The sequence below is a fragment of the Dendropsophus ebraccatus genome, chromosome 11, assembly GCF_027789765.1.
Source record: "Dendropsophus ebraccatus isolate aDenEbr1 chromosome 11, aDenEbr1.pat, whole genome shotgun sequence".
NCBI classification, from domain to species: domain Eukaryota; kingdom Metazoa; phylum Chordata; class Amphibia; order Anura; family Hylidae; genus Dendropsophus; species Dendropsophus ebraccatus.
The window spans coordinates 1,324,261-1,347,791 of NC_091464.1; the positions used below are offsets into that span (position 1 = coordinate 1,324,261).

The 23,531-nt window shown below is 46.4% G+C and overlaps 1 protein-coding gene across 7 annotated transcripts in view; it reads right to left on the reverse strand.

The window, feature by feature from the left end:
* KIF21B (kinesin family member 21B) overlaps nt 1-23,531 on the reverse strand; it is a 318,269-nt gene that overhangs the window by 21,170 nt on the left and 273,568 nt on the right. For all 7 annotated transcript variants that reach the window (XM_069944619.1, XM_069944618.1, XM_069944620.1 and 4 more), the window contains 4 exons: nt 21,266-21,402; nt 18,303-18,483; nt 10,914-11,069; nt 3,312-3,429 (listed from right to left, as the gene is read on the reverse strand). In XM_069944619.1, coding sequence (XP_069800720.1) covers nt 3,312-3,429; nt 10,914-11,069; nt 18,303-18,483; nt 21,266-21,402 — 592 coding nt within the window. The remainder of the gene's footprint in view (nt 1-3,311; nt 3,430-10,913; nt 11,070-18,302; nt 18,484-21,265; nt 21,403-23,531) is intronic.

Sequence of the window (23,531 nt, forward strand, 5' to 3'; positions counted from 1 at the left end):
TACACTCCCTGCCACCAAGCCTCGGGTACATACACTCCCTGCCACCAAGCCCCGGGTACATACACTCCCTGCCACCAACCCCCGGGTACATACAGTCCCTGCCACCAAGCCTCGGGTACATACACTCCCTGCCACCAACCCCCGGGTACATACAGTCCCTGCCACCAAGCCTCGGGTACATACAGTCCCTGCCACTAAGTCTCGGATACATACACTCCCTGCCACCAAGCTCCGGGTACATTCAGTCCCTACCACCAAGCCTCGGGTACATACACTCCCTGCCACCAAGCCTTGGGTACATACACTCCCTGCCACCAAGCCCCGGGTACATACACTCCCTGCCACCAAGCCCCGGGTACATACACTCCCTGCCACCAAGCCTCGGGTACATACAGTCCCTGCCACCAAGCCTCGGGTACATACAGTCCCTGCCACCAAGCCTCGGGTACATACACTCCCTGCCACCAAGCCTCGGGTACATACACTCCCTGCCACCAAGCCTCGGGTACATACACTCCCTGCCACCAAGCCTCGGGTACATACACTCCCTGCCACCAAGTCTCGGGTACATACACTCCCTGCCACCAAGCCCCGGGTACATACACTCCCTGCCACCAAGCCTCGGGTACATACAGTCCCTGCCACCAAGCCCCGGGTACATACAGTCCCTGCCACCAAGCCTCGGGTACATACACTCCCTGCCACCAAGTCTCGGGTACATACACTCCCTGCCACCAAGCCCCGGGTACATACAGTCCCTGCCACCAAGCCTCGGGTACATACAGTCCCTGCCACCAAGCCTTGGGTACATACAGTCCCTGCCACCAAGCCCCGGGTACATACACTCCCTGCCACCAAGCCTCGGGTACATACAGTCCCTACCACCAAGCCTCGGTTACATACACTCCCTGCCACCAAGCCTCGGGTACATACACTCCCTGCCACCAAGCCTCGGGTACATACACTCCCTGCCACCAAGCCTCGGGTACATACAGTCCCTGCCACCAAGCCTTGGGTACATACACTCCCTGCCACCAAGCCTTGGGTACATACACTCCCTGCCACCAATCCTTGGGTACATACAGTCCCTACCACCAAGCCTCGGGTACATACACTCCCTGCCACCAAGCCTTGGGTACATACACTCCCTGCCACCAATCCTTGGGTACATACAGTCCCTGCCACCAAGCCCCGGGTACATACACTCCCTGCCACCAAGCCCCGGGTACATACAGTCCCTGCCACCAAGCCTCGGGTACATACAGTCCCTACCACCAAGCCTCGGTTACATACACTCCCTGCCACCAAGCCTCGGGTACATACACTCCCTGCCACCAAGCCTCGGGTACATACACTCCCTGCCACCAAGCCTCGGGTACATACAGTCCCTGCCACCAAGCCTTGGGTACATACACTCCCTGCCACCAAGCCTTGGGTACATACACTCCCTGCCACCAATCCTTGGGTACATACAGTCCCTACCACCAAGCCTTGGGTACATACACTCCCTGCCACCAAGTCTCGGGTACATACAGTCCCTACCACCAAGCCTTGGGTACATACACTCCCTGCCACCAAGCCTTGGGTACATACACTCCCTGCCACCAAGCCTTGGGTACATACACTCCCTGCCACCAAGCCTCGGGTACATACACTCCCTGCCACCAATCCTTGGGTACATACACTCCCTGCCACCAAGCCTTGGGTACATACAGTCCCTGCCACCAAGCCTTGGGTACATACACTCCCTGCCACCAAGCCTTGGGTACATACACTCCCTGCCACCAAGCCTTGGGTACATACAGCCCCTGCCACCAAGCCTTGGGTACATACACTCCCTGCCACCAAGCCTTGGGTACATACAGTCCCTGCCACCAAGCCTTGGGTACATACACTCCCTGCCACCAAGCCTTGGGTACATACACTCCCTGCCACCAAGTCTCGGGTACATACAGTCCCTACCACCAAGCCTTGGGTACATACAGTCCCTGCCACCAATCCTTGGGTACATACACTCCCTGCCACCAAGCCTTGGGTACATACAGTCCCTGTAGAGGGGGAAAAAGTGCCAGGATTATTGATTTTTGTTACATTATATATATATATATAAAATTATAAGTGATCAGAACGTCCGATCTACACTAAGAGGGTGTTAATAAAAATGAGAGATCATGTCACAAAAAATTACACCCCATACAGCCATTACAAAGAACACATGTACAAGCCCTCGTATGGCCGTATAGATAGAAATATGAAAGTGCTAGAGCTCTTAGAACGGGAGGAGGAAAGAACAAAAACACAAAAATAAAAATTGGCGCAGTCCACCCGGTGATTTTGGGCCAGGTCTTCAAAGTGTAAAGGTGTTAATGGCGGGAGTTTAATTTCTGCAGAAATCAATAGCACAAGGGATTGTAAGAAACTCTGTAATAGGTTTTATTAGACAAAAAACCCTCTTTCTGTCCTCAGAAAGCTGTTTTCCCACCTCCCCCCTCACTTATCTGTTCAATATCAGGGAGAGCCGTTCTTATTACAGAGGAGCAAGGTGAAGATGGGTTCTGCTGTGTCTATTATAACCTATGGAGAGGGAAGGGCAGAGGGGGTTGAGTGAGCAGGGAGAGCAGAAAAGCAGCTGTGCAGTTTGGAGACTGTCTGGGCACATAAAGTGATGGACTCACATGTCAGAAATGTCAGTGCTGGTCTGGGATCTTTGTGAGAGAAGATTGCAGGATGATGTGCTGTGCAGGGCTGCATCTTCTCCTCTCTGTGCTCACTCACCCCCCCCCCAGCCCCTCCCTCATCCATAGACTATAATGGATACAGAAATCCTGCTTTTTCTGAGGGGGGTAGGAAAGGTTGTGAAAAGTGACATTTACATGACGGTTACACTTTGAATTACCTCCTTTCCCATTGTAAAATAAATTATGTAAAAAACTTAACATATTATATATCATAGTGTGCGGAATTGTCCGATCTATTCACATATAACATTAGTGAATGGTGTGAATGAAAACAGAAAAAACACATCAGGATTGTTTTATATGCATTTTTTTTACACCAGTGTGATACCAATATAACTAGAGATTGTGGCACAAAAAATGACGTCCCACCCAGCCCTGAAGGTGGGAAAATAAAAGCGTGGAGGAACATTGCCTGTCTGACCTCAGAGAGCCATGACCAGCAAGGGGTAACCCCACATGACCCTCCGGGACCGGAGGGAGTGTAGTCAGGGCCCCCCAGCTTCTGATAATGTGGGGGGCCGACTACATGAAACTCACAGAACCCACTATACGGCGTATACAGGAAAGCAATACCTTCACATAGTGATCTTTGGAGCCAGTGATGACCAGATCCCGGTTATTTGTGGTGCTGCTGACGGTCAGACACATCACTGGCGCCATGTGCCCGGTCAGCTTCCCCATCAGCTGTAACCTACAGAAGAAAGAAGATCTCCATGAACCACAGGGCAGCGTTCTGTACACTTATTATACATTGGGGGATATTATGGGTTTATCTCACTATTTTGTGTGTTTTTTCCCTTCTTCCTGACTCCGGGAGGCCTCCGGATATCAGAGCTACCCCTGGGACTCTGCCCCCATCTCTTTTTCCTATGGATACGTTGACCGCAACATCCATACAGGTAATTGGCGGGGTCCGAGCACGGCTCTGGTCCCAGCAGTTGCGGCCTCTGCCCCGTGTTAGGCCATGCTGGCACAACCACATGCGGGAACAGGGGGTAAAAAAAAAAGAATTAAAATAACCCTTCATTGGGGCAGCTATAGTGTATATGAAACCCCATCCCCATCCTTGCAGAAAGTATCCCACATCGCTGTATATTCCATGTATTGCTGAGGCTGTGTCACACAGACGGGGAAGGCTGGGTGTATCTTACAGGGACTGAGCTGCGTTCCGGCCCGGGATGCAGATACACTAGAATAACTCCTAAGTGCCGTCATTTCATTGTTTTATGGGATTAGGTTTGTGTGTATATAGAAGTATATAATATAGAAGTGTATATAGGAGTATATAATATATGTGTATATATAAGTATACACAGCGGTGCCTTGGATTACTAGTATAATCCGTTCCGGGACGGCGCTTGTAATCCAAATCACTCTTACACCAAAGCCAATTTCCCCATAAGAAATCACTGATCTGCAGACAATTTGTTCCACCCCCCAAATATACTGATTATTATTCTGAATAACATGTAGGAGAGATGAAACAATGAGAAGCAGCTGAATCTGTGATATTATAAGTTACTGTACAGTATAGCAATCAGCATGTGGTATATAATGTATAGTAACTGTATAACCCTGATAACAGCAGCTGGATATGTGATATATAAGTTACTGTACGGTATAACAGCATGTGGTGTATAATGTATAGTAACTGTATAACCCTGATAACACTGCAGCAGCTGGATATGTGATATATAAGTTACAGTACAGTATAGCAATCAGCATGTGGTATATAATGTATAGTACCTGTATAACCCTGATAACACTGCAGCAGCTGGATATGTGATATATAAGTTACTGTACAGTACAGCAATCAGCATGTGGTATATAATGTATAGTAACTGTATAACCCTGATAACACTGCAGCTGGATATGTGATATATAAGTTACTGTACAGTATAGCAGCATGTGGTGTATAATGTATAGTAACTGTATAACCCTGATAACACAGCAGCTGGATATGTGATATATAAGTTACTGTACAGTATAGCAGCATGTGGTGTATAATGTATAGTAACTGTATAACCCTGATAACACTGCAGCAGCTGGATATGTGATATATAAGTTACAGTACAGTATAGCAATCAGCATGTGGTATATAATGTATAGTACCTGTATAACCCTGATAACACTGCAGCTGGATATGTGATATATAAGTTACTGTACAGTATAGCAGCATGTGGTGTATAATGTATAGTAACTGTATAACCCTGATAACACAGCAGCTGGATATGTGATATATAAGTTACTGTACAGTATAGCAGCATGTGGTATATAATGTATAGTAGCTGTATAACCCTGATAACACAGCAGCTGGATATGTGATATTATAAGTTACTGTACAGTATAGCAGCATGTGGTGTATAATGTATAGTAACTGTATAACCCTGATAACACAGCAGCAGCTGGATATGTGATATATAAGTTACTGTACAGTATAGCAGCATGTGGTATATAATGTATAGTAACTGTATAACCCTGATAACACAGCAGCAGCTGGATATGTGATATATAAGTTACTGTACAGTATAGCAGCATGTGGTGTATAATGTATAGTAACTGTATAACCCTGATAACACAGCAGCTGGATATGTGATATGTTACTGTACAGTATAGCAGCATGTGGTGTATAATGTATAGTAACTGTATAACCCTGATAACACAGCAGCTGGATATGTGATATATAAGTTACTGTACAGTATAGCAGCATGTGGTATATAATGTATAGTAACTGTATAACCCTGATAACACTACAGCTGCTGGATATGTGATATATAAGTTACTGTACAGTATAGCAGCATGTGGTGTATAATGTATAGTAACTGTATAACCCTGATAACACAGCAGCTGGATATGTGATATATAAGTTACTGTACAGTATAGCAGCATGTGGTATATAATGTATAGTAACTGTATAACCCTGATAACACAGCAGCTGGATATGTGATATATAAGTTACTGTACAGTATAGCAATCAGCATGTGGTGTATAATGTATAGTAACTGTATAACCCTGATAACACAGCAGCTGGATATGTGATATATAAGTTACTGTACAGTATAGCAATCAGCATGTGGTGTATAATGTATAGTAACTGTATAACCCTGATAACACAGCAGCTGGATATGTGATATATAAGTTACTGTACAGTACAGCAATCAGCATGTGGTGTATAATGTATAGTAACTGTATAACCCTGATAACACAGCAGCTGGATATGTGATATATAAGTTACTGTACAGTACAGCAGCATGTGGTATATAATGTATAGTAACTGTATAACCCTGATAACACAGCAGCTGGATATGTGATATATAAGTTACTGTACAGTATAGCAATCAGCATGTGGTGTATAATGTATAGTAACTGTATAACCCTGATAACACAGCAGCAGCTGGATATGTGATATATAAGTTACTGTACAGTATAGCAGCATGTGGTATATAATGTATAGTAACTGTATAACCCTGATAACACAGCAGCTGGATATGTGATATATAAGTTACTGTACAGTATAGCAATCAGCATGTGGTATATAATGTATAGTAACTGTATAACCCTGATAACACAGGAGCTGGATATGTGATGTATAAGTTACTGTACAGTATAGCAGCATGTAGTATATAATGTATAGTAACTGTATAACCCTGATAACACAGCAGCTGAATATGTGATATATAAGTTACTGTACAGTATAGCAGCATGGGGTATATAATGTATAGTAACTGTATAACCCTGATAACACAGCAGCAGCTGGATATGTGATATATAAGTTACTGTACAGTATAGCAGCATGTGGTATATAATGTATAGTAACTGTATAACCCTGATAACACAGCAGCTGGATATGTGATATATAAGTTACTGTACAGTATAGCAGCATGTGGTGTATAATGTATAGTAACTGTATAACCCTGATAACACAGCAGCTGGATATGTGATATATAAGTTACTGTACAGTATAGCAATCAGCATGTGGTATATAATGTATAGTAACTGTATAACCCTGATAACACAGCAGCTGGATATGTGATATATAAGTTACTGTACAGTATAGCAATCAGCATGTGGTATATAATGTATAGTAACTGTATAACCCTGATAACACAGCAGCTGGATATGTGATATATAAGTTACTGTACAGTATAGCAGCATGTGGTGTATAATGTATAGTAACTGTATAACCCTGATAACACAGGAGCTGGATATGTGATGTATAAGTTACTGTACAGTATAGCAGCATGTGGTATATAATGTATAGTAACTGTATAACCCTGATAACACAGCAGCTGGATATGTGATATATAAGTTACTGTACAGTATAGCAGCATGTGGTGTATAATGTATAGTAACTGTATAACCCTGATAACACAGCAGCTGGATATGTGATATATAAGTTACTGTACAGTATAGCAATCAGCATGTGGTATATAATGTATAGTAACTGTATAACCCTGATAACACAGCAGCTGGATATGTGATATATAAGTTACTGTACAGTATAGCAATCAGCATGTGGTATATAATGTATAGTAACTGTATAACCCTGATAACACAGCAGCTGGATATGTGATATATAAGTTACTGTACAGTATAGCAATCAGCATGTGGTATATAATGTACAGTAACTGTATAACCCTGATAACACAGCAGCTGGATATGTGATATATAAGTTACTGTACAGTATAGCAGCATGTGGTGTATAATATATAGTAACTGTATAACCCTGATAACACAGCAGCAGCTGGATATGTGATATATAAGTTACTGTAAAGTATAGCAGCATGTGGTGTATAATGTATAGTAACTGTATAACCCTGATAACACTGCAGCTGGATATGTGATATATAAGTTACTGTACAGTATAGCAGCATGTGGTATATAATGTATAGTAACTGTATAACCCTGATAACACAGCAGCTGGATATGTGATATATAAGTTACAGTACAGTATAGCAGCATGTGGTATATAATGTATAGTAACTGTATAACCCTGATAAAACAGCAGCTGGATATGTGATATATAAGTTACTGTACAGTATAGCAATCAGCATGTGGTGTATAATGTATAGTAACTGTATAACCCTGATAACACAGCAGCTGGATATGTGATATATAAGTTACTGTACAGTATAGCAATCAGCATGTGGTATATAATGTATAGTAACTGTATAACCCTGATAACACAGCAGCTGGATATGTGATATATAAGTTACTGTACAGTATAGCAATCAGCATGTGGTATATAATGTATAGTAACTGTATAACCCTGATAACACAGCAGCTGGATATGTGATATACAAGTTACTGTACAGTATAGCAATCAGCATGTGGTGTATAATGTATAGTAACTGTATAACCCTGATAACACAGCAGCTGGATATGTGATATATATGTTACTGTACAGTATAGCAGCATGTGGTATATAATGTATAGTAACTGTATAACCCTGATAACACTACAGCTGCTGGATATGTGATATATAAGTTACTGTACAGTATAGCAGCATGTTGTGTATAATGTATAGTAACTGTATAACCCTGATAACACAGCAGCAGCTGGATATGTGATATATAAGTTACTGTACAGTATAGCAATCAGCATGTGGTATATAATGTATAGTAACTGTATAACCCTGATAACACAGCAGCAGCTGGATATGTGATATATAAGTTACTGTACAGTATAGCAGCATGTGGTGTATAATGTATAGTAACTGTATAACCCTGATAACACTGCAGCTGGATATGTGATATATAAGTTACTGTACAGTATAGCAGCATGTGGTATATAATGTATAGTAACTGTATAACCCTGATAACACAGCAGCTGGATATATGATATATAAGTTACTGTACAGTATAGCAATCAGCATGTGGTATATAATGTACAGTAACTGTATAACCCTGATAACACAGCAGCTGGATATGTGATATATAAGTTACTGTACAGTATAGCAGCATGTGGTGTATAATGTATATTAACTGTATAACCCTGATAACACAGCAGCAGCTGGATATGTGATATATAAGTTACTGTACAGTATAGCAGCATGTGGTATATAATGTATAGTAACTGTATAACCCTGATAACACAGCAGCTGGATATATGATATATAAGTTACTGTACAGTATAGCAATCAGCATGTGGTATATAATGTACAGTAACTGTATAACCCTGATAACACAGCAGCTGGATATGTGATATATAAGTTACTGTACAGTATAGCAGCATGTGGTGTATAATGTATATTAACTGTATAACCCTGATAACACAGCAGCAGCTGGATATGTAATATATAAGTTACTGTAAAGTATAGCAGCATGTTGTGTATAATGTATAGTAACTGTATAACCCTGATAACACAGCAGCTGGATATGTGATATATAAGTTACAGTACAGTATAGCAGCATGTGGTATATAATGTATAGTAACTATATAACTGATAAAACAGCAGCTGGATATGTGATATATAAGTTACTGTACAGTATAGCAATCAGCATATGGTATATAATGTATAGTAACTGTATAACCCTGATAACCCAGCAACTGGATATGTGATATATAAGTTACTGTACAGTATAGCAATCAGCATGTGGTATATAATGTATAGTAACTGTATAACCCTGATAACACTGCAGCAGCTGGATATGTGATATATAAGTTACTGTACAGTATAGCAATCAGCATGTGGTATATAATGTATAGTAACTGTATAACCCTGATAACCCAGCAGCTGGATATGTGATATATAAGTTACTGTACAGTATAGCAATCAGCATGTGGTGTATAATGTATAGTAACTGTATAACCCTGATAACACAGCAGCTGGATATGTGATATATAAGTTACTGTACAGTATAGCAGCATGTGGTGTATAATGTATAGTAACTGTATAACCCTGATAACACAGCAGCAGCTGGATATGTGATATATAAGTTACTGTACAGTATAGCAGCATGTGGTATATAATGTATAGTAACTGTATAACCCTGATAACACAGCAACAGCTGGATATGTGATATATAAGTTACTGTACAGTACAGCAATCAGCATGTGGTGTATAATGTATAGTAACTGTATAACCCTGATAACACAGCAGCTGGATATGTGATATATAAGTTACTGTACAGTATAGCAATCAGCATGTGGTATATAATGTATAGTAACTGTATAACCCTGATAACACAGCAGCAGCTTCTTGTAGATACAGGATGGAGCTGCAGATCCCCATAATGCAGGAGCGTGGTACAACAGGCTAGAATAGAGAAGCAGGGCTGCTGTCAGAGGTCTGTGTGATCACATGACATCAATGGGGAAGGGGGTGAGTTCAGCATGGACCAATCAGGAAGTGGGAATCAAAGAACTGTGCAGGAACACAGTGACAGAAACTTGTCTAGACAGCAGTGTGTATAGCCGAGTGTAAGTGCAGGCACATTATAGCAGCAGTGTGTATAGCAGAGTGTGAGTGCAGGCACATTATAGCAGCAGTGTGTATAGCCGAGTGTAAGTGCAGGCACATTATATCAGCAGTGTGTATAGCAGAGTGTGAGTGCAGGCACATTATAGCAGCAGAGTGTATAGATGAATGTGAGTGCAGGCACATTATAGCAGCAGTGTGTATAGCTGAGTGTAAGTGCAGGCACATTATAGCATCAGTGTATGGGGTCTGGGGGGCCGGAAGGTGGCCCCCTGCACCAAATCTCATCTACATCTACCAACGCATGAGAAAGCTTAAGGAGTACAATCCGCATGACTTTCCCTTTAAAGGAAAAGTCCTGTGAAATTGAAATATTAGCGACAGGTGGGAGGAGCGGGAACATTATAAACTATACTTACCCTTCCCCGTTCCGGGTCTCTCTGAAAGCCGCTATTTTCGGCCGGCATGCAGGTTTGTCACGTACTCGGCTCCTCCTGCTGCAACAGCCTGACAGATGGTTTGGCTGCTCAGCCAGTCGGTGATTACAGTGGTGTCCCGCCCCGGTCACTGATTGGCTGAGCAGGCAATCCATCAGCCGGGTATGTGATGTTGCAGCTGCAGGAGGCCGGCAGCACTACGGGGACACAGGGACAGATAAGTATACATTCTTTATGTCCACTTCCCCCGTCTGACAACCCGAGAGTATAAATATATTTTAGTGATGGAAATTTCTAGAAGTAAAAACATGGAGTTACCTTCCCAGGTCCCAAACTCTGACTGCATTCCCAGCTGCTACATATAAGGAGGTCCCCTTCGGATTCAGAGCGATCTGACTGATCTGGAACTCTGCCTGACTGCTGACACTACGCAGACCGGAACTCGGGTCTCCGGAGATCACCTGACCCGATGACCTGGGGAAACACAAACAGCTCATTTTATTCATATAGATTATGAAGTTTCAACATCATCACCCTCACCACTATCATCATGGTTTTACTGCACAAGGAGAGCGAGTACACACACAATCACCCATAGTGACCCCATACATCACCCTGCATATCACACATATACCATCACCCATAGTGACCCCATACATCACCCTGCATATCACACATATACCATCACCCATAGTGACCCCGTACATCACCCTGCATATCACACATATACCATCACCCATAGTGACCCCATACATCACCCTGCATATCACACATATACCATCACCTATAGTGACCCCGTACATCACCCTGCATATCACATATATACCATCACCCATAGTGACCCCATACATCACCCTGCATATCACACATATACCATCACCCATAGTGACCCCATACATCACCCTGCATATCACACATATACCATCACCTATAGTGACCCCGTACATCACCCTGCATATCACACATATACCACCACCCATAGTGACCCCATACATCACCCTGCATATCACACATATACCATCACCCATAGTGACCCCGTACATCACCCTGCATATCACACATATACCACCACCCATAGTGACCCCATACATCACCCTGCATATCACACTTATACCATCACCTATAGTGACCCCGTACATCACCCTGCATATCACACATATACCATCACCCATAGTGACCCCATACATCACCCTGCATATCACACATATACCATCACCCATAGTGACCCCGTACATCACACATATACCATCACCCTGCATATCACACATATATACCATCACCCTGCATATCACACATATATACCATCACCCTGCATATCACACATATATACCATCACCCTGCATATCACACATATATACCATCACCCTGCATATCACACATATATACCATCACCCTGCATATCACACATATATATATACCATCACCCTGCATATCACACATATACCATCACCCTGCATATCACACATATACCATCACCCTGCATATCACACATATGCCATCACCCTGCATATCACACATATACCATCACCCTGCATATCACACATATATACCATCACCCTGCATATCACAGATATATACCATCACCCTGCATATCACAGATATATACCATCACCCTGCATATCACACATATATACCATCACCCTGCATATCACACATATATACCATCACCCTGCATATCACACATATATACCATCACCCTGCATATCACACATATATACCATCACCCTGCATATCATACATATACCATCACCCTGTATATCATACACATATACCATCACCCTGCATATCATACATATACCATCACCCTGCATATCACACATATACCATCACCCTGCATATCATACACATATATACCATCACCCTGAATATTATACATATACCATTACCCTGTATATCACACATACACCATTACCCTGCACATCACACATATACCATCAAGCTCCCAGTATATAACACACCACAGTATATTACAGGATCCATTATCAGACCCCCAGTATATTACACACCCCAGTATATTATACACAACAGTATTACCCTGAGCTTAGTATACACAACAGTATCACTCCCCCCCCCAGCATATTACACACCTCAGTATCAGGTCCCCAGCATATTACACACCTCGGATATCAGGTCCCCAGTATATTACACATCCCAGTATCAGGTCCCCAGTATATTACACACCCCAGTAAAAGGTCCCCAGTATATTACACACCCCAGTATCAGGTCCCCAGCATAATACAAACCCCAGTATCAGGCCCCCAGTATATTACACACCCCAATATTAGGTCCCCTGTATATTACACACCCCAGTATAAGGTCCCCAGTATATTACACACTTCCATATCAGGCCCCCAGTATATTACACACCCCATTAACAGGTCCCCAGTATATTACACACCCCATTATCAGGTCCCCAGTATCTGGCCCCAAGTTTATCACACACCCCAGTATCAGACCTCCAGTATATTACACACCCCATGATCAGACCTCCATGATATTACACACCCCCAGTATATTACACACCCCAGTATCAGGTCCCCAGTATATTACACACCCCCAGTATCAGGCCCCCAGTATATTACACACCACAGTATCAGGTCCCCAGTATATTACACACCCCAGTATCAGGTCCCCAGTATATTACACATCCCCAGTATCAGGTCCTCAGTATATTACACACCCCAGTATCAGACCTCCAGTATATTACACACCCCAGTATCAGGTCCCCAGTATATCACACACCCCAGTATCAGACCTCCAGTATATTACACACCCCAGTATCAGACCTCCAGTATATTACACACCCCAGTATCAGACCTCCAGTATATTACACACCCCAGTATTAGGTCCCCAGTATATTACACACCCCACTATCAGACCCCCAGTATATTACTCACCCCAGTATCAGACATTCAGTATATTACACACCCCAGTATTAGGTCCCCAGTATAATACACACCCCAGTATCAGGCCCCCAGTATATTACACAGCTCAGTATCAGGCCCCCGGTATATTACACACCCCAGTATCAGGTCCCCAGTGTCTCACACACCCCAGTATCAGGCCCCCAGTATATTACACACCCCAGTATCATGCCCCCAGTATATTACACACCCCAGTATCAGGCCCACAGTATATTATACACCACAGTATCAGGCCCCCAGTTTATTACACACCCCAGTATAAGGCCCCCAGTATATTATACATCCCAATATATTACACTCCCCAGTTTATTACACACCCCAGTATCAGGCCCCCAGTATATTACACACCACAGTATCACCCCCTCCAGCATATTACACACCCCAGTATCATTCCCCAATATTATTCATACCCCAGTATCAGGCCTCTAGCATATTACACACCACAGTATATTATACACAACAGTATTACCCCCAGCTTAGTATACACAACAGTATTATTCCCCCCCAGCATATTACACACCCCAGTATCAGACCTCCACCATATTACACACCCCAGTATCACCCCCCAGCATAATACAGACCCCAGTATCAGGTCCCCAGCATATTACAGACCCCAGTATTAGGGCCCCACCATAATACACACTCCAGTATCAGGTCCCCAGCATAATACAGGCCCCAGTATCAGACCTCCAGCATATTACAGACCCCAGTATCAGACCTCCAGCATGTTACAGACCCCAGTATCAGGCCCCCCCAGTATATTACAGACCCCAGTATCAGACCCCCCCAGTATATTACAGACCCCAGTATCAGACCCCCCCAGTATATTACAGACCCCAGTATCAGACCCCCCCAGTATATTACAGACCCCATTATCAGGCCCCCAGCATATTACACTTCCCAGTATCACCCCACAGCATATTACACACCCCAGTAGCAGACCTCCAGCATATTACACATACAGTAAAATGATGCAGTACTGCAATAAAACTGCAATGTGTGAACATAGCCTAAGGCAGCATGGTAATTACACCTCACTCTCCCTAAGGCTGTGCTCACAGACAGTTTATTGCAGTACTGCACCATTTGATTGCGGTACTGCATTATTTCTGTAAAGATGCTGTGTCAGGATCAGCGGACATGAGCCCACTGTGTCATGTGCCCGTCTACCCCTAAGGGCGTTGTCTAAGCGTACCCTCTGTTCTTCACAAGATACTCCTGATGGTGGAGATAGACTTTCCCAGAGGATACGCCAGGAGTACTGGATGCACGTGACCGATGCTGAGGACAAGGACACGCTCCCTCTAGTGGCCAGGGAGGGAGGCTGGAAGCTGTCATATGGATCTGGTACACCGGGGGCGGGGGGGCTTGGGGCTGGAAGCTGCACCTGTCATATGGATCTGGTACATTTGGGAAGAGGCTGGAAGCAGAACCTGTCACCTGATACACTGGTACACCTGTCTACCAGACAGACATATTAGGCTCCTCACTCTGGCACCATCCGCATATCTATACACACTGCACACATACACACATCTGTATTGGCCCCTTAACACCTTTGTTTAGAGGGTAGGCTGACTCAATGCGATCCCTTATAGTATATGCCCCTCTGTGTATTTCCCCTTACAGATGCCACTCGTGTTGGCCCCTTATAAATGACCCCCCCTGTGTTGTCCATCCCCCTTATACATGGTCCCCCATGTTTTTCCCCTTACAGATGCCCCTCATGGTGTCCCTCTATAGATGCCCTCTCATTTGGTCCCCCTATAAATGCCCCCTTATGGTGTCCCCCAATAGATGGCCCTTGTATTATCCCCCTGTATATGCCCCCCTGTATAATCCCCCTATAGATGGCCCCCTGTATTATCCCCCTATATATGCCCCCCTGTATAATCCCCCTATAGATGGCCCTTGTATTATCCCCCATAGATCCCCCCGTATAATCCCCCTATAGATGGCCCACTGTATTATCCCCCATAGATGCCCCCCTGTATTATCCTCCATAGATGGCCCCCTGTATTATTCCCCATAGATACCCCCTGTATTATCCCCAATTGATGCTCCCCCCTGTATTATCCCCCATAGATGCCCCATGTATTATCCCCCATTGATGCACCCCCTGTATTATACCCCATAGATGGCCCCCTGTATTATCCCCCATAGATGGCCCCCTGTATTATCCCCCATAGATGCTCCCCCTGTATTATCCCCCATAGATACCCCATGTATTATCCCCCATTGATGCCCCCTGTATTATCCCCATAGATACCCCCTGTATTATCCCCCAATTGATGCTCCCCCTGTATTATCCCCCATAGATGCCCCCTGTATTATCCCCCATAGATACCCCATTGATGCCCCCTGTATTATCCCCCTTTGAAAAGCAGATAAAAAAATTAAAAAAACACAACTCACCTAACTCCCCCCGTCGGCTGTCGTCTCCTCTTCTCCCGGGGGTCTTCCTGTGGATTCCCGGGCAGCACAGGGGATGGGCTTAGCGTGGCTCAGCGGCCGCTGGGGCAAGTACTTCCAGTGCAGGGTGCATCTCTAACAAGCGCTCCTGTGCCGGAAGTACAGGCCAGGGGCGGACGCTGAGCTCACTGGTACCTGTGCCACCGGGACGGCAATACGGTGGCAAGGGGGGGCCCCTCGCACGTCCCGTTCTATCCCTGACAGCACAGGTACCAGGGAGCTCAGCGTCCGCCCCGGCCTGTACTTGTGCCGCCAGGCGCTGCAGGCTATGTAAGATCCGGGGGCCCGCGTCATGGGCCCCCTGATGCGACGGGGCCCCGTAGCAGCAGCTACGGCGGTAGATCCGCCAGTGTATAAAGATAGTATTCAAAGGCGTGGGACCTAGAACAAGGCATGGGACCAAGAACAAGGCATGGGCCCTAGAAAAAGGCTGGAGCTTAGTTTTGAGGAGGTTGCCTCTGTGGTTCTGGACGCTCTGATTCAAGCTGATGCGGTTCTTCTTACAGTTAGTCACACGCACAGGATCCTGGGAGGTCTTGTACTTCTCTACCTGTCCTCCATGGTCCTACATGGGATCCTGCTGAAAGGTGCAGGTGGTCAGGGCAGAATCCGGCTGCTTTATAATGCACTGGTGCAGGTGGTCAGGGCAGAATCCGTCTGCTTTATAATGCACTGGGGCAGGTGGTCAGGGCAGAATCCGGCTGCTTTATAATGCACTGGTGCAGGTGGTCAGGGCAGAATCCGGCTGCTTTATAATGCACTGGGGCAGGTGGTCAGGGCAGAATCCGGCTGCTTTATAATGCACTGGGGCAGGTGGTCAGGGCAGAATCCGGCTGCTTTATAATGCAATGGGGCAGGTGGTCAGGGCAGAATCCGGCTGCTTTATAATGCACTGGGGCAGGTGGTCAGGGCAGAATCCGGCTGCTTTATAATGCACTGGGGCAGGTGGTCAGGGCAGAATCCGGCTGCTTTATAATGCACTGGGGCAGGTGGGCAGGGCAGAATCCGGCTGCTTTATAATGCACTGGGGCAGGTGGTCAGGGCAGAATCCGGCTGCTTTATAATGCACTGGGGCCGGTGGTCAGGGCAGAATCCGGCTGCTTTATAATGCACTGGGGCAGGTGGTCAGGGCAGAATCCGGCTGCTTTATAATGCACTGGGGCAGGTGGGCAGGGCAGAATCCGGCTGCTTTATAATGCACTGGGGCCGGTGGTCAGGGCAGAATCCGGCTGTTTTATAATGCACTGGGGCAGGTGGGCAGGGCAGAATCCGGCTGCTTTATAATGCACTGGGGCAGGTGGTCAGGGCAGAATCCGGCTGCTTTATAATTCACTGGGGCCGGTGGTCAGGGCAGAATCCGGCTGCTTTATAATGCACTGGGGCAGGTGGTCAGGGCAGAATCCGGCTGCTTTATAATGCACTGGGGCAGGTGGTCAGGGCAGAATCCGGCTGCTTTATAATGCACTGGGGCAGGTGGGCAGGGCAGAATCCGGCTGCTTTATAATGCACTGGGGCAGGTGGTCAGGGCACGGGGCTCATAGAAACATAAAAGGTACAAAGACATGCAAATGATAAGGGATCTTAGTTATCAGGACCTCATCAGGCGGGTGGAGTCATCAGGCAGGTGGAGTCATCAGCTGGGTGTGACAGGTGTCCCTCCTATAAAATGGCTTGCATTCCATGTTGATGTTGGTGGAGCTAATATTGGAGCTCGGTAGAAGCTGTAGCAGAACATGGAGGAGAGCAGGGGCTGATGGCTGCCTTGTGGGTGGCATGGAGGTTAGCCTTGTTGTCTTGTAGGCAGCTATCAGCCCCTGCTCTCCTCCATGTCTTGCTGCTCCTTCTGCTACAGCTTCTACTGAGCTCCACCTGCAGGGGCGGGGCTAACATCAACATGGAATTTCAGTCATTCCATAGGAGGGACACCTGCCCCGCCCACCTGATGACTCCACCTGGCATCATGTTTAGTGGAAGAAACAGGAAACAGATACTGAATGTGACATCACAGGAAGTAATGAGATCACAAGCCGAGTGGTCATGTAACTCTACAGACTGTACAACACCCACAGCAGTCGCTGCAATGCTGGACGGATAAGAGTAACTCATCCATGGATCCATCTTGATGCGGGTTGTGAGAACCCCAGGCCTCCTGGAGGAACTCCGCCTGGCCACTAATATCTCACACATTGCAGCAGCACTAAGCAGTTTGCGGGTATAAAAAAAGTTACTCGTCCACCTGGAGGGAGTCGTTTGTTTTCTTTAAGGTTTTAAAATAAAAAACAATATTTGAAGTAATATAATTGAAACTCACATCAATGTGCGGACGCAGCGAGCAGAGTCGCGGATGTCCCACACACGGACGCAGGAGGCCGAGGCAGTCAGCAGCAGCCCAGTGCTGGCGCAGTGCTTCACAGACACCACATTGTGAGGATGGCCGGGGAGGGCACCGATTTCCTGACCGGTCACCAGGTTCCACAGCTTACACGTGCGATCTAAGAAACAGCAATGGATGCAAAGAATAAGAATAAGAAGAACATTCCAATAGAATCTAAGAAACAGCGATGGATGCAAAGAATAAGAACAAGAACTTTCCAATACGATCTAAGAAACCGCGATGGATGCAAAGAATAAGAATAAGAAGAACATTCCAATAGAATCTAAGAAACAGCGATGGATGCAAAGAATAAGAACGTTCCAATACGATCTAAGAAACAGCGATGGATGCAAAGAATAAGAAGAAGAACATTTCAATACGATGTGTGAAAATCAACAGTAAAAGCAAATATAATATTATATACAAAGAAACGACAGGGCACTTCTACTTAGATCAATTTAAAGAATGAAATGTAGAGTAAGGGGTGCTCAACCCAAAATGACATAAAAAAGCCAACCAAACCCAAAAAAGAAGAAAAGTATGTCATATAAATATGGGTGGCACATCCAAGGTGATAAACAACTATATCTCTCATAAATAAATGCAGTATATCTTTATTAGTATATCAAAAAACTACAAGTGCAAGACAAACATCTAAGAACATTTAAAAACAAAAGCAAATATAAAAAACTTTATATGTCAGATAGAAATGCATCAACTCCCAGTTATCTGTTATCTTCCCCCCCACTCTCCAGTATCTTCCCTCCAGCTATCCGGTATCTTCCCTCCCGGTTATCCGGTATCTTCCCTCCCGGTTATCCGGTATCTTCCCTCCCGGTTATCCGGTATCTTCCCTCCCGGTTATCCGGTATCTTCCCTCCCGGTTATCCGGTATCTTCCCTCCCGGTTATCCGGTATCTTCCCTCCCGGTTATCCGGTATCTTCCCTCCCGGCTGTTCGGTATCTTCCCTCCCGGCTGTCCGGTATCTTCCCTCCCGCTGTCCGGTATCTTCCCTCCCGGCTGTCCGGTATCTTCCCTCCCGCTTGTCTGGTATCTTCCCTCCCGCTTGTCCGGTATCTTCCCTCCCGCTTGTCCGGTATCTTCCCTCCCGCTTGTCCGGTATCTTCCCTCCCGCTTGTCCGTTATCTTCCCTCCCGCTTGTCCGGTATCTTCCCTCCCGCTTGTCCGGTATCTTCCCTCCCGGCTGTCCGGTATCTTCCCTCCCGCTTGTCCGGTATCTTCCCTCCCGCTTGTCCGTTATCTTCCCTCCCGCTTGTCCGGTATCTTCCCTCCCGCTTGTCCGGTATCTTCCCTCCCGGCTGTCCGGTATCTTCCCTCCCGCTTGTCTGGTATCTTCCCTCCCGCTTGTCTGGTATCTTCCCTCCCGCTTGTCCGGTATCTTCCCTCCCGCTTGTCCGGTATCTTCCCTCCCGCTTGTCCGGTATCTTCCCTCCCGCTTGTCCGGTATCTTCCCTCCCGCTTGTCCGGTATCTTCCCTCCCGGCTGCTCGGTATCTTCCCTCCCGGCTGCTCGGTATCTTCCCTCCCGCTGTCCGGTATCTTCCCTCCCGGCTGCTCGGTATCTTCCCTCCCGCTGTCCGGTATCTTCCCTCCCGGCTGCTCGGTATCTTCCCTCCCGGCTGTTCGGTATCTTCCCTCCCGGCTGTCCGGTATCTTCCCTCCCGCTTGTCCGGTATCTTCCCTCCCGGCTGTCCGGTATCTTCCCTCCTGGCTGTCCGGTATCTTCCCTCCCGGCTGTCCGGTATCTTCCCTCCTGGCTGTCCGGTATCTTCCCTCCCGGCTGTCCGGTATCTTCCCTCCCGGCTGTTCGGTATCTTCCCTCCCGCTGTCCGGTATCTTCCCTCCCGCTGTCCGGTATCTTCCCTCCTGCTATCTAGTTTATAGTAAATGTATAGTTAAATAACTGGCGGTATGCCTGCCAGGGATCGCTAATGTCGCCAGCTATTTTACTATATATTTACTTAAGACAGCAGATTTTCCTTCTATTTTTGCTATTTTTATTTACAATAGCAAAACTGAAACTGAAATATACTACAAATATAAAAAGATAGGATTTTATTCATAAATTTACCAGCAAAAGGGAATAGGCAGTAAATTGATGAATAAAATGACTATGTACAAATCAATTAGTATATGTCATCGGAGCAGCCCTTACTACGAAATCTAAAGCAAACCCAGGGTCACTAGTAAACAAGCGGAGGCCGCTGAATCGATCCGGCAATTAGAATGTTCAGCTCGGCTCCTGCTTCCCACGCTTATTGTGAATGGAGGCAATTAACTCTGTAATTGGGGGGGGGGGGGGGGGGTCACAGGAACGCACAGGAAGGAGCTCATAACGAATATCTGAGGAGTTAGTAGTAGGGAGCAGCTTAATGTTGTGGCTACAGCATGGATCAGTCATGACACGGCAGCATGGATCAGTCATGACACGGCAGCATGGATCAGTCATGACACGGCAGCATGGATCAGTCATGACGGACACAGCAGCATGGATCAGTCATGACGGACACAGCAGCATGGATCAGTCATGACGGACACAGCAGCATGGATCAGTCATGACACGGCAGCATGGATCAGTCATGACGGACACAGCAGCATGGATCAGTCATGACGGACACAGCAGCATGGATCAGTCATGACGGACACAGCAGCATGGATCAGTCATGACAGACTCTGTGCTGGGGTAAAGAGCATACACGGCGCGGCTAGCTAGCGCCCCCAGCTGCAAGTACATGTCAGAGTCAATCTATAATTAGCAAAGACTCCTTAGTCAGAGACTAAGGAGTCAACAGGCCGGCACATAAACGGCATAGGCCAGACCTGGCTCATCTCTAATCCCTGCCCTTTCGGCTGAGTCTTGGGTACGGCTCTCCGCTCACCTTTTGATCCAGTGAATAACAGCTCTTCAGTAGCATCTAAACAAAGGACAGGCTTTGTGTGCCCATCTGCTATGGCCACACACTGGAGGGGGGATATCCTGGAACCTTTCAGAGCCCCGACAGGAGAAATCACCCCTCTGTACGGCAGAAAAGATAAAAGAGCACGTCATTATAGGGAAAAATTCTAGAAAAAAAAGCTCAAAAATAACTCCTAATATGCCGCTGCCCATGGTGAGGCTAACAATTCCTTCCATACTTATTATTATCTATTCAGTCTCCTTCCCCCAGTTCTCAGCTTCTGCTTTCTGCTAAAGACACAAAAATCTTTGTGAGAGCCTCTGTCACCCCCTCCTCCCCCTCCCGTCAGTGCAGCATGACTGTAGGGTGATAGAAGCTCCCGTCAGTGTGGCATGATTGTAGGGTGATAGAAGCTCCCGTCAGTGCAGCATGATTGTAGGGTGATAGAAGCTCCCGTCAGTGCGGCATGACTGTAGGGTGATAGAAGCTCCCGTCAGTGCGGCATGATTGTAGGGTGATAGAAGCTCCCGTCAGTGCAGCATGATTGTAGGGTGATAGAAGCTCCCGTGAGTGCAGCATGACTGTAGGGTGATAGAAGCTCCCGTCAGTGCAGCATGATTGTAGGGTGATAGAAGCTCCCGTCAGTGCAGCATGACTGTAGGGTGATAGAAGCTCCCGTCAGTGCAGCATGATTGTAGGGTGATAGAAGCTCCCGTCAGTGCAGCATGATTGTAGGGTGATAGAAGCTCCCGTCAGTGCAGCATGATTGTAGGGTGATAGAAGCTCCCGTCAGTGCAGCATGACTGTAGGGTAATAGAAGCTCCCGTCAGTGCAGCATGATTGTAGGGTGATAGAAGCTCCCGTCAGTGCGGCCTTCATGGCCGTTATTAGCAGCAGCCAGAGTCTGGCCCATAAGAGTATGTGTACACGTCTCCAGGTACCGAGTAATCGCTCTTCCCCGTTCAACTTCTGGGTTGCTAAATTGTACAAATAATCAGCTCTTGGCCTTAATGCCCTGGAGGTGCTGGCCTTCAGTGCGGCAGGAGGGCTGTCTGAACGGGTGTTTACCAGGGCAGCGGCCGTCATCAAAGACAAACGGACCAGCCAATCCACAGCCAACATTTATACACCAAGCTAACGCTCAAAAGAGTGAGGATGCCATATAACATCCAAATGTACAGTGTTGGCTACCTCCTCCACCTACCCGCCACCTCCTCCTCCTCCACCTCCTCCACCTACCCGCCACCTCCTCCTCCTCCAACTTCCCGCCACCTCCTCCTCCTCCAACTACCCGCCACCTCCTCCACCACCTACCCGCCACCTCCTCTTCCTCCACCTACCCGCCACCTCCTCCTCCTCCACCTACCCGCCACCTCCTCCTCCTCCAACTTCCCGCCACCTCCTCCACCACCTCCACCACCTACCCGCCACCTCCTCCTCCTCCACCTACCCGCCACCTCCTCCACCCGCTGTATGGCAGAATAAGGAGAGTTTAATGGGTTTTTTTTTTGTGTGTGTTTGTTTGGCTATGCGGGGGGCAGAGCACAGGGGGGATTATTACTATGGGGACAGCACAGGGACATTATTACTATGGGGACAGCACAGGGGGGATTATTACTATGGGGACAGCACAGGGGGGGTTATTACTATGGGGACAGCACGGGGGGGGGGGTTATTACTATGGGACAGAGCACCGGGGGGGGGGGGGGGGGGGGGGGGGGATTTTTACTATAGCGAAGGGCACAGGGATAATACTATGGGGACAGCATAGGGGGGATCATTACTATGGGGGAAGCACGGGGGGATATTACTATGGGGACAGCACAGAGAGAATTATTACTATATGGGGGCAAAGCAGGAGACATTATTACTATATGGAGGCACAGCAGGAGACATTATTACTATGTGGAGGCACAACAGGGGCATTATTACTATATAAAGGCACAGCAAGAGACATTATTACTATATGGAGGCACAGCAGGCGACATTATTACTATATGGGGGCACAGCAGGGGACATTATTACTATATGGGAGCACAGCATGGGCATTATTACTATGGGGGCACAGCAGGAGACATTATTACTATATGGAGGCACAGCAGGGGCATTATTACTATATGAAGACACAGTAAGAGACATTATTACTATATGGAGGGCATAGCAGAAGACATTATTACTATATGGGGCACAGCAGGAGACATTACTATATGAGGGCACTGCTTGGGCATTATTACTATATGGGGACACA